The 14,091-nt window shown below is 64.7% G+C and overlaps 1 protein-coding gene across 1 annotated transcript; it reads right to left on the bottom strand.

Moving 5' to 3' along the window:
- Positions 1–1,073: 1,073 nt before the first annotated feature.
- Positions 1,074–4,601, bottom strand: NKX1-1 (NK1 homeobox 1). The gene is made up of 2 exons (XM_060013110.1): positions 4,166–4,601; positions 1,074–1,921 (listed from the first exon to the last, which is right to left on the bottom strand). Exons 1-2 carry the CDS (start codon positions 4,599–4,601, stop codon positions 1,074–1,076), a joined length of 1,284 nt encoding a protein of 427 aa, XP_059869093.1.
- Positions 4,602–14,091: the final 9,490 nt, after the last annotated feature.

The following is a 14,091-nucleotide window of genomic DNA, read 5'->3' as shown; positions in this document are numbered from 1 at the left end:
AGCCAGGGGGCGGGGCAGGCGCACGGCTTCACCGCGCTGGCGTCCAGCGACCGTGGACACCCACCTTGAGTGCCGGCGGGGCTGCGGCGGGGACCCCCTCACCGCGCGGCAGCGCCCGCGTCCCCGAGCCTCGGCTCTCGCCTCGAGTCGGCCACCCGGCCCAGGCGCCGCCGCCTCGCGCCTCCCCTCTCTCCCCAGGGCTCCAGGAGCCCGCGTGGGGGCCGCGCCCAGAGCCGGACTGCAGGCTATTGGAGGAGAGGTGGCCGCGCCGGACTCCCGCGGGCCGGGCTCGGGGTCCGACTCAGGCGCCGTTGGGCAGGTTGCTCCATCCCGGCCAGCCCCAGCTTTCCTCCACTGGGAAGCGGCGGGAGGCCCCTCCTCCTCGGGCCGGCCTGGTGCTCAGGGAAGGCCGCGCGGATGCGCATTGGGGCGGGGGCGGGGTCGGCGCCCGGCGCGAGCGCTGCCCCCAGGCCCCACCAAGCGGGCACTGTCCCGCTGGGCTTCCCTCACCCCCAAGCGCCCCGAGCGGAGGAGGGGGGTGGGGAAGGGAAGGAGCGGGGACACGGGACTCCTGGACCGGAGCCTCAGCGCACACAGCACCGAGGCCGCGCGCCTGTTCCCAAGCGCGTGGGGGTACCCGGGCGACGCAGGATGGGGCAAGCTTGGCCACGGGACGCCGGGCGGCGGGGAAACTGGGGCCCAAGGCCCGCGCCGGGTCGAGAACCCCGGAGCGCCTCGGTCGCGCCTAAGTCCCCACCGAAGGGCGGCGAGGAGGACGGGGCGCGGGCGACGCGGGAGCCTGAGGGACTTGGGCGCGGCCTCCTGCGGTTTATTGATTAAGTAGAGTTCGGCAAAGTGCTTCCCAGAGGGCCGAGCTCGGCCCCAACGCGCGCGGACAGTCGTTTATAAATTTAAAACTCTTCTGTAGCAATCGGCTATATACAGAGTCGGCGACCGCAGCCTTACAAAACGGCCGACCGGCGGGCGCCCTCGGGTCCTGGGCGCGGCCTCAGGGGCGCGAGGGCCTCGTGGGGCTGCCCGGCCCGGCGTCCCGTCCTGATCCGAGGCCGTGCTCAGAGGTGCGGCGCGTAGAAGGCGGGCGCGCCGTAGGTCTGCGAGCCCAGCACGAAGGGCGACAGCACCGCCGGGCTCGACAGGAAGGGCAGCTGCGCGGCGCACACCAGGCCGCCGGGGCCGTGCGCCGGGTACCCGGCCGGGCCGTGCATGGCGATCGGCGCGCCCATGGGCGGCGACGGGCTGAGCGGGCTGAGGCCACCGGGCAGCCCCGCACCCGGCCCGGAACCCGGCCCCGGTCCCCCTCCGCCGCCTGTCGGCGCGCTGGTATCGGCGCCCGGGTTCTGCTTCTTCCACTTGGTGCGGCGGTTCTGGAACCAGATCTTCACCTGCGTCTCGGTGAGGCTCAGCGACAGCGCCAGGTTGAGGCGCTCGCACACCGACAGGTAGCGCGTCGCCTTGAACTTGTTCTCCAGCGCCACGAGCTGCTCGTAGGTGAAGGCGGTGCGCGCGCGCCGCGGCTTCCCGGACTTGGAGTCGGAGCCTGTGCGCTTCCGCTTGGGCTTCGTCGCCGTCGCCGCGCCCTGCGGGGTCGTCCCCGCGTCCCCGGGCGCCGCCGAGGCTCCCGGCGGACCCGGGGCTCCGGGCGAGTTCCCACGGGGGCCGGGGACAGCGGCCTCATCGACAGCGCCTGGGGGCGCCTCGGCCTCGCCCTGGCAGCCCGACCCGCGGGCCCCGAGGCCGCTGCCGCCTCCCCGCGCCTCAGCGCCGCGCGCCGCCCCCGCCTCGGGCGCCTCGTCCTCGTCGTCGGGCGCCTCGTCCCCGCTGTCCGCGCTCGGGCTGCGGCCACCGTCGCTGCTGTAGCCGTTGGCCTCGGCCTCGTCCGCCTTGCAGGAGTCGCCGGCGTCTGCGGGCGGGGACGGGGCGGGGAGGGAGGACAGCACAGTTAGGACCCGGCGCCTCCCTTCCGCTCGCCCGCCCCTCCGGCGCCCTGCTCCCCTTAACGAATCCCTTTTCCTGTTTCCGTTGCTTCTCTTCTTGCCTCCCTTTCCCCTTAGCGCATTCGTTTCCCTGCCCTCTCCCCTCCTTTTCTTCTCACCCTCCCGCGCTTTCTCTCTCCGTCCCCTGTGCATTCCTTCTCTCCAGAGCCCCCCTTCCCGCCATCTCCCGAGCCCTGCGCCTTTGCCCCAGCCGGGCAGGACGGGGCCGCAGAGCTTACGGCAGACGGAAAGATCCCATCGATCCATGGGGCAGATACAAACTTAATTAAACTCATTTTGCGTAATGTAGAAACTAGTTAACGGCCATTTAATTTATTTCAGCGTACATTACCCTCCAATTACCACAAGGCTCCAACAGAGCCAGCCAATTACTGGGCATTTAAGAGTGGGCCGGGCCAGAGTCCTGGCGTAAGGTTGGAGCCCGCTGTGAGGAGGCGATTTCCGGGGACCAAAAAAGTTGCCCTGGATCCATCCCTACCTCAAGACTTGGGGCCCTGGAACTTGGCCACCCTTGGCCCCTCGGCTGAGACCCCAGCAGGTCCAGGCTGGTCCCAACCAGGGACCAGTGGGCAGTGGGGGTCTAGAGCAGCGCTGAGACCAGCCGGGATGGGAGTCCCCACTAGGTCAAGTCTGAGCAGCAGCTCCGGATCCTCCAAGCAGAGGCCCGCGCGGTGGCTGCAATGTGAATCTCAGAAATTTGGAAGAAAAGCATCTGTCCCGGTCAGGGCCCGGCAGGGGTGGCGGGGAGGGGAGGGGTGGCGGGGAGGGGAGGGGTGGCGGGGAGGGGAGGGGAGGGCGTTTCTATGCAGCCCCTGCTCCCACAGGTGGTCATACAACCAGGAGAGAAGCCAGGGCAAGCGCCCAACACCATGCCGCCCCGTCGGGCACCAGGCCCCGGTCAGGTTGGCACGGAGAACTGGAGAGTAAAGGACAAATTCAGTCCGATTCCTCCAGGGTGACCACGGGCTGCGTGGAGGCCGGCAGGGCAGATATCCTGGCACCCACCTATACCCCTTAGCAGGAGAAGAGACAGTCCCCCAGGTGACCCTGACAGCTCCTGCTCTGTCCAGGGGTGGGCTAAGGAGGGGCCCTGACCCAGCTCCCTCCCTAAACTACCAAGAAACTGGGCCTTCCGACTGGGATGTCTTCCCCATCAGAGGCTCCAGGTGGAAAATCCCAGAACCCTGGCCAGGCCGAAAACCTGAGGGGCTCCCCTCCAGCCTTCCCGAGATTGTTCCTCTTTCATCTCCGCCCAACCGGGAGGAAGCCCAGTGCAGGTGCTGGGAGGCCCCTCGCCTGAAAAGGCCCACCCGAGCCCTGCCGGCCCTGCGCGCCTCTCCCCGCAGGGCAGAGGGCCCGGGAAGTTGGAGGGAGGAAGGGCCGGCGGAGGGGGCACCAAAAGCAATCAGGCGCCGATCGAATGCAATTCTCGATCAATAGCGGCCCCTAATAAGTGTAATAGGTTTTAATCGAGTAATTATCCGAATTTTGACCCTATAATTTAGATGTTCGGGGGGAGTTTGCAAGGTGCTTGAAAGAGATATGCATGCAGCCGTAATGGGATATCGACCAGGCCGGGGTTGCGGGCCGCCCCATTACCGGCCGCTTTCCGCCGCTAAGCACATTTCCCCTTAACTGTAATCGAAGGGATTTAATTGTTTTTCCAGAGATAACCAGCGTTTTGTCACAATTAGTCTGATTTGTCCAAAAAAAAAAAAAAGAGAGAGACAGAGAGAGAACGGGAAAAAAAAAAAGGAAATAAAAGAATGGAGGGAGGGAGGTCTCCGGAGGCTGCGGTGGGAGTGGGGAGGTCACGGGCTAGCCGCCGCGCACGACTCCCCCTCCTCTGCCACCTATTGCCCTCCAATGCCGGGGGTGCGCGGTGGCCAAACCTGTGCCGGCCATGCAGTTCGTAGCCCTGGGCCCGGCCTGGGGGAGGCATCCCGGGAGGCACCGGGCGGTGCGGGCCCTGGAGTCCGGGTCGGACGCAGGCGGCGGGAGGGCTGGTGCGGGCCCCGCGCGCTGCGAACTTTCCACCGAGCCTTGGCGCCGGGCCGGTCAGGTTCGCCGAGGGGTCCCGGGAGCGCAAACGCGTAGACGCCGCCCGTCCCTCTACCCCCGCGACCCGGCACCGGCCGTGCCCTACTCACGCGGCGGCTCAGCTCCGGTACCGGCTCCAGCTCCTCCGGCGGCGGCGAGGGCACGGCGCTCCGGCTCCTCTGAGCGCGGCGGGCGTCCCGGGGCGGCGGGGGCCGGGGCGCACGCCGCGGGCGCCACGGGGCCCAGCAGCACACAGCGGCGTCTTCTGCTGTTGAACTTGTTGGGGTCCAGGATGTCCAGCACCGAGAAGGAGGTGGGGCGCGGCGGCGGGCCGGGCCGGGCCGCCCCAGCCCCCTCGGGCGCCGCGGGCACCGTGTCGCTGGCGGCGAGCGGCGGGGCTCCGGCCCGCGGGAAGGCGGGCAGCTCAGCGCGCCCGTCCATGGCGTCCCGGGCGGCGGCGGCGGCGGGCGCGGGCGGTGCGGGCCCCGCCGGCGGCGGCGGCAGCGCGGGGCCGTCCCCGGTAGCCGCCGGGCCGCTCGCGCTCATGCCGGCCTCCCGCCGCTCCGGCCGCTCGGGCCCCTCCGGCTACTGGGCTCCCATCCCCGGCGGCCCGGGCGACGCCGCACGGTCTCGTGCCGGCGGCCGCGGCTCGGCTCGCTCCCCGTGCCGCCCCGCGCTCGGCCGGTGCTGCCTGGCGCCGCCGCCGCCGCCTCAGGCGCCCGCCGCGCCCGGCCCGCTCATTTATGGCGGCCCCGCCGGCGGCGCCCACGCGCCCACTCGCCGCACACACGTGCGCCCGCAGGCGGCCGCGGGCTCCGCCGCCCTCGTTAGCGCGCGCGCCTAATTGGATGCGAACGGTCCCGGGCGGAGGAGGCGGGTCCCGCGCGGGACACACGGACTGCGCTCCGGGCCCGACCGACAGACCCACAGCCCGGAGCCGGAGTGCGCTCCGCGAGCGGCTGTCGCGGTTCGCGGCGTGCCGCTGCGCCTCCGCTGGTCCGGAAACGACGCGCCGGCCTCCTGGGCGGAGGGGGAGGGGACAGCCCCGGCTTTTAAATAATTGCGGGATCCGTCTGCGGAGGGGCCGCGGAGGCCCCCGGGCGCGCCTTAAGAGTTGGCTGGGGCATCCCGGCGGCCGGCCGGCCTCACCCCCCGCTCCCGGCGCTCGGGGCCCTGGCGCCCTGGCGGCTCCCGAGGCTTCGGTGCCCCTCGGCGGCTGGGGCGAGGAGTGGGGTCCTCGCGGGCCGACTCCCGGGGTCTTCGCCGCGTCGTCAGCCCCCTCCCAGGCGTTCCGTGGACCTCAGTCCCGCCTCTCTCCGTCGCTCCGCTCGAGGTCTCCTCTCGTGTCTCGGGGTCTCCCTCGCTCAGGGTCTCCGGCCCTCTGTCCCCTCCCGCCCCTGCCCCTTTTGCGTCGTCAAATTAGGGCCCGGCCTCGAGTCCCCGCCGGGGGCGGGGCCGGCGGCCCCCAGGGTCGCTCATTAGACGTGGAATCGAAAATGGGGACGGCTGGAGGGTCCTCCCGCCCCCGCCCCCCAAAACGGGAACCGAAAAAATCGTACAGACGGCAGGAGGCCTACACAGAAATCGATAGCCTCAAGGAAGGAGAAACGTCGCAGCAAACTCCCCCTTCCCACGCCCGGAGAAATAAGTCCTTCGGTCCGGGTCTTTATGTGCGCACATTTGTCTACAGCGGCGAGGTTTGCACCCCAGGGCCCTGGCCCTCGGGGTGGAGGGACCGGCTGGCGTCTGTGGGCGGGACCGCCGCTGCTCCCTCTTCCCTGCGCCCGCCAACGCGCACACCTGCCGACCGCGGGACCCAGGCGGGAGCCGGCGGTGGGAGCGCGCGTGCGAGTGTCTTCCGGGTGCGCGGCTGTGTGCGCGCGGGCGTGTGCGTGAGCGGTGTGCACCGCCTCACACTGCGGTCCCCGGAGCCTGCTCTGCGAACAAGGACGGGTCCTTTGCAATTACCGCGGGCAATGATCCTTTGGAAGCAGAAATTAAAAGTTGGGAGAAATAATAGGGGACCGATTGACTGTAATTTGGGCCAAGCTCGGACATGCTTAGCCTCGAGGAGGCGGGGGAGGGGAAGGGGAGGTGGGGGTGGGGGAGGGGGCGGGGGGGCAGGCAAGACCTCCCCTCCCCCAGCCGGTCCCCTCCCCCGCGTGCTGGTCGGTCCTGAGATTCTAATCAGACCCACAACACTGTGTCCTTTCTTGCCAGGACTTGATTATTCTTTATCTTTAAATTATAAATCACCTCTGGGGGAAGGAGGGTGGATAATCTCTCATCACAGAGAGGTAATTATCTCCTTCCCACCCCCACCTTCCTGGAGGGACTCTTAGGCTCTCTCCACCCCTCCCCCAGCAAAGTTTGAATATAGATGTGCGCACGCACTCACACACACAAACACGCGCATTCTCCAGCACGCGCCCCACGAGCGCAAATCCATTCGTGAGCCCCCGGGCACGCCGCGTGGGGCTTGCGGCTCACAGATGCGCCCACCAGCTCCGGGCTGGTCTTGGGGGAGGGGCACACGAGGTCCCCCGTCCCCTGAGCTGCCGCCTGATCCCGCATGAGGCACAGCTACTAGGCACCCTAAGGGGCCAAGTCCCAAGGGCTGGGCCCTGACCTGGCTCTGGGTGGCACGAGCCTCTCAAAGGCAGGCCCACGCTCCATGCCTGTCCCTCCGCAGGTCACCAGGCGAGGCACAAACGCAGCAGTCCAAGCCGCCACACCTCACTGGGTGCGCAGGGGGCGGCAGGGGTCTGCTTTCACCCCCGTTATACGCACACGTGAGGAGGAGATACGTGAGCTCTCTTGGTAGGACTTTCGTTCAACATGAACACAAACACACATAAAATGACGTCTTATACGATGTGGATGTAGTATAATGCATGGTGATTGCCACTAGAGCATAGTAAGTAGAATACAACATGTTAAGTAGATATGTAATACGCATAAAGGAATACTATACTGTAATATACAACCGCACTGTGCTCCCCCCCGAAGCGCGTGCCCACACTCGGCGCAGCAGAGTGCTCTCCCTGCCGAGAGGGGTGGGCTGATCAGGGCTGAGTGCTGCTTGGATGAAAGCACTGTGCCTGTCCTGGAGTTTGCAGGTCCTTCCCTCCCCTTTCCTCCCTGCCCCTAAACATTCTACTGGGAGCTTGGCAGGCAGGGAGTGAATGGCAAAGTCTGCAGTCTTCAGTCTGGAGCAGGGGCAGGGCAGTGGGGTGTGAGGGGGACCTCCAGAGCTACACAGGAGACCTCGGGGCGCTTTCCCATGGGGAGGGGGGTGCTGTGCATGGACAAGGGTCAGGAAGATCGCGGCATCCTCTACTGCCCCACCCCTCTCCCATCTCTAAGGAGCAACCTGTCGTGGAGATGCGCACACCCCTCCTCCTCTCCCAGATACCTGGAAACAACCTCCCATCTCCCCGACTTCAACCTAGAGCATCTGGGTCTATAAAGACGTCCTTTTGCTCCTAATCACAATTGATTGTCAATTAGACCGTCATTTGTGCAATCTCTGCCCATCTGCCATATCAGGTTATCTCCAAGCCACCAGCTTCACTTGTGGGGCCCCAGGTGGGCAATGACAGGTGAAATCAGTGCTTAAGTTGGGGATGTCTCCACCCACCCAGTGGACAGGAAACCGCCTTCGCTGCTAAGCCCACACACACTGCACATCAGTCAGGGCCAGCTGGGGTCATTGGCGGGCTGGCAGGGGGGAGGGTGTCAAGGCAGGAACCGACATGGACAAGGGTAGAAATCTGGGGAGAGACTGGTGATAAAAGGCCTTCAAAGTGGCCCCGGGAACATGAGTGAGTGGGGGCTGAGATTATGCAGAAGAGGGGAGGGAAGGGAGGTGTTGGAAGGGGAGGGAAGGGGGAGAGCGGGGCACTCAATCTTTTCAGCCCATCGCCAGTATCCTCTCCTCGGCAACGGAGTTTTGGGAGGTTCTGGAGCAGGTGGGAGATCCCACCACCTCTGCCGTTAACTCACCGTGTGTCTGTGAACCCCCTCCTCCATTCTTCATCTGTGAATTATGGGGGTTGGATTCCATATGACCTCTAAGGTCCCCATATCCTCCGCTCGAAGGTCGAAGGGCGACAAGTTTACAGCCTTCATTGTACATGGTGGTGGGGTGAGGGGCCTCCCTTCTCATCTTGCACCTGGAAGGGCAGCAGCGCTTAGGTGTTCCCAGGGCGCCCGGATAAGTAACCCCCAATTTGAATGATGTTAGATTCATGCAAAGCTCACCCCACCCCAGACCGCCCAGGGTCCTCTCAGCATCGCTGTGAAACGTGCAGGGCAGGGGTCACCACCCCCTCTGCAAATCGATGCCTCGGCTCCTCCAGTCCGCCTGGGTCCCGCGGCTGACGCTGTGCTCTCTCTGAACGGGCTACTGTCCTGTGCGCGTGTGGGAGGGGGCAGAGGTGGAGGCAGAGCCTGGAGACAGAAGCCCCCGTGCCCCCTCCTCTTGCCTGTCCACCCCCAAACGACCCACACAACCGCTTTCTCACCTGGAGTTTGGCAAGTGAAAGGGGAACTTTCTGCTTATTTGTTTGCTCATCTTCTCTAAGGTATACCTCTCCTGGGGTCTCCTGACTATTCGAGAAAGGGTACCCTACACTCAGAACACCAGAGAAGGGAGAGAATACGGGCTACTGTGCTGCAGATCTGGGGACAGGAGGGCCCCAGCCCCGCGCAGCCCGGGCGTCGGGGCGTCTTCAGAACCATGGGCAGCGCGCGCGGAGCCCATGTTCAACACCGCGGACAGCGCCCCAGGCCCCAGGCGCCTTCGCCTCCCGGCACCGTCAACGCGCTGTCAGCAGCCCATTCACCTAGGCCAAACCACGACCTACCAAAGGGCAGGGGTTTTCACTGCCTGGGTTTGAATCCGCCTGCTTGTAAGCTGCATGAGTTCAGAGATAAAGAGCAGGTAGCGCTGGGCCTGGTTGGAGGCAAGGAATCAGATACAAAGGTGAGGTTTAAACAGGGCTTCCCTGGTGGCGCAGCGCTTAAGAATCCGCCTGCCACTGCAGGGGACACGGCTTCGAGCCCTGGTCCGGGAAGATGCCGCGGAGCAACTAGGCCCGTGTGCCACAACTGCTGAGCCTGCGCTCTAGAGCCCGCGAGCCACAACTACTGAACCCGAGTGCCACAGCTGCTGAGGCCCGCGTGCCGAGAGCCCGTGCTCCGCAACAAGAGAAGCCGCCACGATGAGAAGCCCGCGCGCCACAACGAAGAGTAGCCCCCGCTCGCCCAAGCCTGCGTGCAGCAATGAAGACCCAATGCAGCCAAAAATACAATAAATTAAAAAAAAATCCATAAACCCTTTAAACAAAACCCAAAACAAACAAAAATCAACAATGGGAGTGATTTCAGGCTGTGGGGGACCAAGGGTGCTGGCGTGGAGGCAGGGGCACCTGGCTTCGGCACCCGGGCTGTAGACACAGCGCCAGCTCCCTCTCCCGGCCTCAGAGGGCACCCTGGCTCCAACAGGCTTTCTGACCAGACGGCAGGCCAGGGGTGGGAGTCACCCGCTTGCAGACGAGCAAACCGAGGCTGGAGGGGACGGGTGACGTGCCCGCACGTGGTGGAGCTTTGATGTGAACGCTGGGTCCTTCCGGTGCCAGCGTCTTTAACGTGCACGAACAGATGCCACAGGGAAGACAGTTCAGGTGGGGTGACGGGGGGGGGGGGGTCCCTGCCTCTGCAGGCCTGGTCTCCAGGTCAGGTGGGGTGCCCGGTGACGGGGGGGGGTCCCTGCCTCTGCAGGCCTGGTCTCCAGGTCAGGTGGGGTGCCCGGTGACGGGGGGGGTCCCTGCCTCTGCAGGCCTGGTCTCCAGGTCAGGTGGGGTGCCCGGTGACGGGGGGGGGTCCCTGCCTCTGCAGGCCTGGTCTCCAGGTCAGGTGGGGTGCCCGGTGACGGGGGGGGTCCCTGCCTCTGCAGGCCTGGTCTCTCCTTGTCCCCCTTGTGGCCTCTGTCCTCTCCAGCCTCTTTGCCTGTCACTGTTCATCTCTGAGGGGCAGCAGGGGTGTCCAGGTTTGACCCTGCCCAGCATGGCCACCTTCCCTCCTGTCCCTCAGGGTCCAGAGCTCCAAGCTTAGGCATTTTCACTGTCAGTGGTCACTAGAGTTATTTGGGGTTTCTATGGATTTTTTTTTCCCCAGGGTAATGCCCAAGACCTCTCTGTCTGGAGGTGGATGGTGAGAAGACCCTCCCGAGTGGAGGGTCTGGGGTGCCTTTGGCCCTGGGTATCAGGATCTGCTGCTGGTGAGCACCTCTCCTGCGCCTGCTGGAGCCCAGCCCCGCAGTCTATCCCCATCATTCTAAGACACAAGTCCAGTCACACTCCTCCTCTTCCAGAGACTCCTTAAGGCCGCCATGGCCCAGGGCCGACTCCGGGCTCTGCAGCCTGGCGCCAAGGGCTTCCTGACTGTGTCCTGTGGGATGTGCTGCCTGGCTCCGCAGTCTCTGCACCCTGTGCCCGGAGCTCCGCAGTCTCTGCACCCTGTGCCCGGAGCTCCGCAGTCTCTGCACCCTGTGCCCGGAGCTCCGCAGTCTCTGCACCCTGTGCCCGGAGCTCCGCAGTCTGCACCCTGTGCCCGGAGCTCCGCAGTCTCTGCACCCTGTGCCCGGAGCTCCTGATGAGCCTGGACGGTCTGGCTGCCGAGTGCCTCCGTTGGCGGGGCCCCTGGCTGTTGTCTACACAGATCCTTCCTGCGCACCTTAGCGTTGGGTGCCCATCCGAACCCCGAGCTTCGCTCCGTCACGTCTTAACGTGTCGTGAGACCTTTATGTGTTCACTTTTGGCCCCAGGCTGGGGGCTCTTGGACATTCTGTGTGAGTCTCACCCACTCCGTGTCCCCCATCAAAGCAGATGCAGGACGCAGGATGCAAAAGCACGTTCACGCTGATGAGGAAGATCGAGGAGCGACGTGGGGGGCGGAGCCCGCGGCCGAGCATCGCGCGGCCACCCCCGTGGCGCTCTGACTCCCTAGTCTGTCTGTCCTGCCCTAGCCGCCTCGGCTCTGTCCTCCACTGACAGTGTGACCTGGCACTGATCAGTTTTCTGCCTGGTGCAGTGGATGCAGGTGGTGGCCTGCCCAGACCCCCAGTTCTAGCTGCTGAGCGTGGTGGGCCAAGCTCACACCACGATCTGCTTGGGAGAACTGGCCCTGGCTAACAGGCGGCGCCCGTCCCCGGGGACCACCCTTCCTCCAGGGGCAGGGCTAAAGGAGGGCATCCTTGCTCTGTTCTGTCCCTGCCTTTCCTGCACTCCCTCCTGGATTTCTCCTGCCTCAGTGAATCGCCGGCGCCTGAATCGCTGCCACTGGCTCTGCTCGGGCCTCCCCGGGGGTCAGTGGTCAGGAGACAGACCTGGGGAGTCTTTGTACAGGGAGGAATGACACCCCTGCTGTGCCGAGTGCGTGTGTGGACATCTACAGTAATGCGTCTCCCCTACCCCCAGCCCCATGCCACTGGAAAAGCTCCAGTTAAATCAGAAATGTCATCGATTGGATAATTTAGCCCCAGCTTTCCCTTCCCTTCATTGTCCCTCCCCACCAAGGCCTTCCAATGGGGAAACGATGCTTCCCACCTGCTGAAGCTGGGCTTGGCCACGTGAACTGCACGGGCAGGAGTGACCAGGCCTTCAGGGGCCTCTGAGTTTCTGCCCCTTGCAGCTTCCAATCTCTTCCATCAGAACCTGCTCCAGGGCACTGAGGGTCCATCAGCTGGGAATGGGAATGAAGGTATGGAGGCTGCCTGAACCCCACCTGATGAATCCGGCAGGGGAGGGGGTGCCAACTGGCAACCGATCCTGGTCTGCCACCAGGAAAGGAATGACCACTGCTGTGGACCACTGAGATCTTTGGGGCCGTTTGTTACACAGCGGGATTGCAGCAGAGCCCTGACTGATACAGTCCACGCAGCAGGGCTGAGAAAACGTGGCCTTGTCAGCACCCACCCACTTGTCTGTTTGGTTCCCGGCTCACGTGGCTCTCCCGTCCGTTTCTCCCTCTGTGACCAGACCTCCACCTGTCCACCAGCTGGCTCAGCCACCACAGTCACAGTGTGTCCCTCCCGCATGCCCATGCTTCTGCACTCCCCACCACAGGCCTGACAGGGTGAGTCCCGGCTGGGTCTGGAGGCAGCAGAGAGCAAGATGGGCAGTTCTGCCCTCGAGGGGCCTGGGCAGTCACCCAGCCACCAGGGAGGGCAGGCGGAGACCGCCCACCGGACACCACCTGAGGGAGGGCGGGTGGGGGTGAAGGTCAGGGAGGTGAGAAGGTGCCCTTTCTGGCCCAGAGGAGAGCGAGCAGGGAGCTGGGTGGGTGCTGGGAGGAAGGGGTGGGGTGAGTAGGGAGCGTCCAGCGGGGTCTGAGGATGCGGGGAGGGCGCGAAGGCCGGGTACATAGGAGGCGCTCAGTAAACGAAGGCACAGAAGTCGTAGGCGCCCAGCGGCCCTACCACACTCACGGGGCCTGCGGCCGCGGGTCAGGAGGGCATGTGGGGGGGCAGTCAGGCGGCGTAATGAGCTTAATTGAGGTTAATGCCTCCTGCGAGGCTCCCTGATTATTAAATTATTATTATCACACGCATGAATCATAATTAGAAGTTTGAGTAAGGCTCCGGGAAGCCTCGGAGCAGCGACTCTGGCGTGCAGGGCCCTCCTGGGGTCCCGGGGCGGGGTCCGCGGTGGGGAGGGGCGTGTGCACTCGGGGAGCTGTTGGCGGCCCGGGAGACTGCGTGCCCAAGAGGAAGTGTCCGTGGGGTGGGCGCGTGTCCGAGGACGGCTGCGCATCACCACGAGATGACGTGCGCGCCCCTGGGCCGCTGAGCCGCAGGACGGGACCGGAGACGCGGCTGGCCGGGCGGTGGGGGGGGGGGGGGCTGGGGAGAAGGGGCCCCCGCGGCCCCGCCCAGCGGCTTCCCCACCCGCAGCTGCCCTCCTGGCCCGAAGCCGGCGAGGGGGAGGCTTCGGGGTGATGGGCCGGGAGGAGCTCACGCTTCTCCATTCCCTCCTCTCCCGAGGCCCCCCTTCCCTCCCCCCCTCCACGGTCCCCTCACGGGTGAGATTCATCCCTCCCCCGCTGCTGTGTCCGCACCCAGGAGGCCCGCAGTGAGTCGACACGGTTGAGGATGTGTCCCTGTGGTCCACGCACCGGTGCCAGTGTGTCCGTTCACACGTGTGACTCTGCGTGTGTGTGTTTGGGTGTCCACGTGTTTGCGTGTGTCCATCCATGTTGTGTGACTGTGTGTATGTGCCCAGAGTGGATCTGTGTGCGTGTGTGTGTCTGGGTGTATACGTGTGTGTGGTGTGGTTCTGACTCTCCATCTCTGTAACCTGTGTGGGTTTGGGGAGCCCTTTGGGGCGCAGACCAGGCGGAGGCCACCCTGAGGGGCCCCGGTGGGCTCCCCCTCTCCAGGCCAAGCTGCAGCACGTCTTGTCCCCGTGTTTGATTCCAACCCCTCAGCCCTGTCCTTCAGCCCCTCCCCCTGCACAGCTCAGCCGGGAGAATCCCTGAGAAGATGTGCTGGGGAAGGATGGGGGGAGCCAGGGGTCCCCAGGGGGAGAGACAAATCGGTCCTCCCTCCCCTGCCCTCTCTCCCCCACCCTCTCTCTCCCTCTCTCTCCACTTCTCTATTTATTTTCCTCTGTTGCTGAAACATATTGAAGGGGGAGAAAAAGGAAACATTAAGATCCACTGTGAGCCACACAGCGGTTTAACGATTTCAAATGAGCCCCGGCTTGGGTGAGGACCTGACAATTCGCCGTCAGGGTGGCAGATGACGGCGAAAATTACCCGGAATCAATATTCTCGCCGGGTGTCCCGGGCTGATAAGCGCCGCCAAGACAATGTTGACTATTAAAGTCGACAGCTTGAGAGATTACACTATTAGTTATGCTATTTTTAATAATCTATAATATTGGGGCTATAATTAATTAATTATACGGGTCAGATAATATCTCGGGCTGGAATGAGGTCTGAAGGACCTATTACGGTGGTAATGAGAAAGGAG

This window comes from Delphinus delphis, chromosome 5 (genome assembly GCF_949987515.2).
Source record: "Delphinus delphis chromosome 5, mDelDel1.2, whole genome shotgun sequence".
Classification (NCBI taxonomy): domain Eukaryota; kingdom Metazoa; phylum Chordata; class Mammalia; order Artiodactyla; family Delphinidae; genus Delphinus; species Delphinus delphis.
The sequence above is the reverse complement of the archived record's forward strand: the minus strand, read 5'-3'. Positions and strand labels throughout refer to the sequence as shown.

Coding starts and splice junctions, on each gene's coding strand:
- NKX1-1 (XM_060013110.1), bottom strand. CDS start 4,601: ATGAGCGCGAGCGGCCCGGCGGCTACCGGGGACGGCCCCGCGCTGCCG. Junction 1,922..4,165: donor TACCGGAGCTGAGCCGCCGC/GTGAGTAGGGCA, acceptor CCCCGCCCGCAG/ACGCCGGCGACTCCTGCAAG.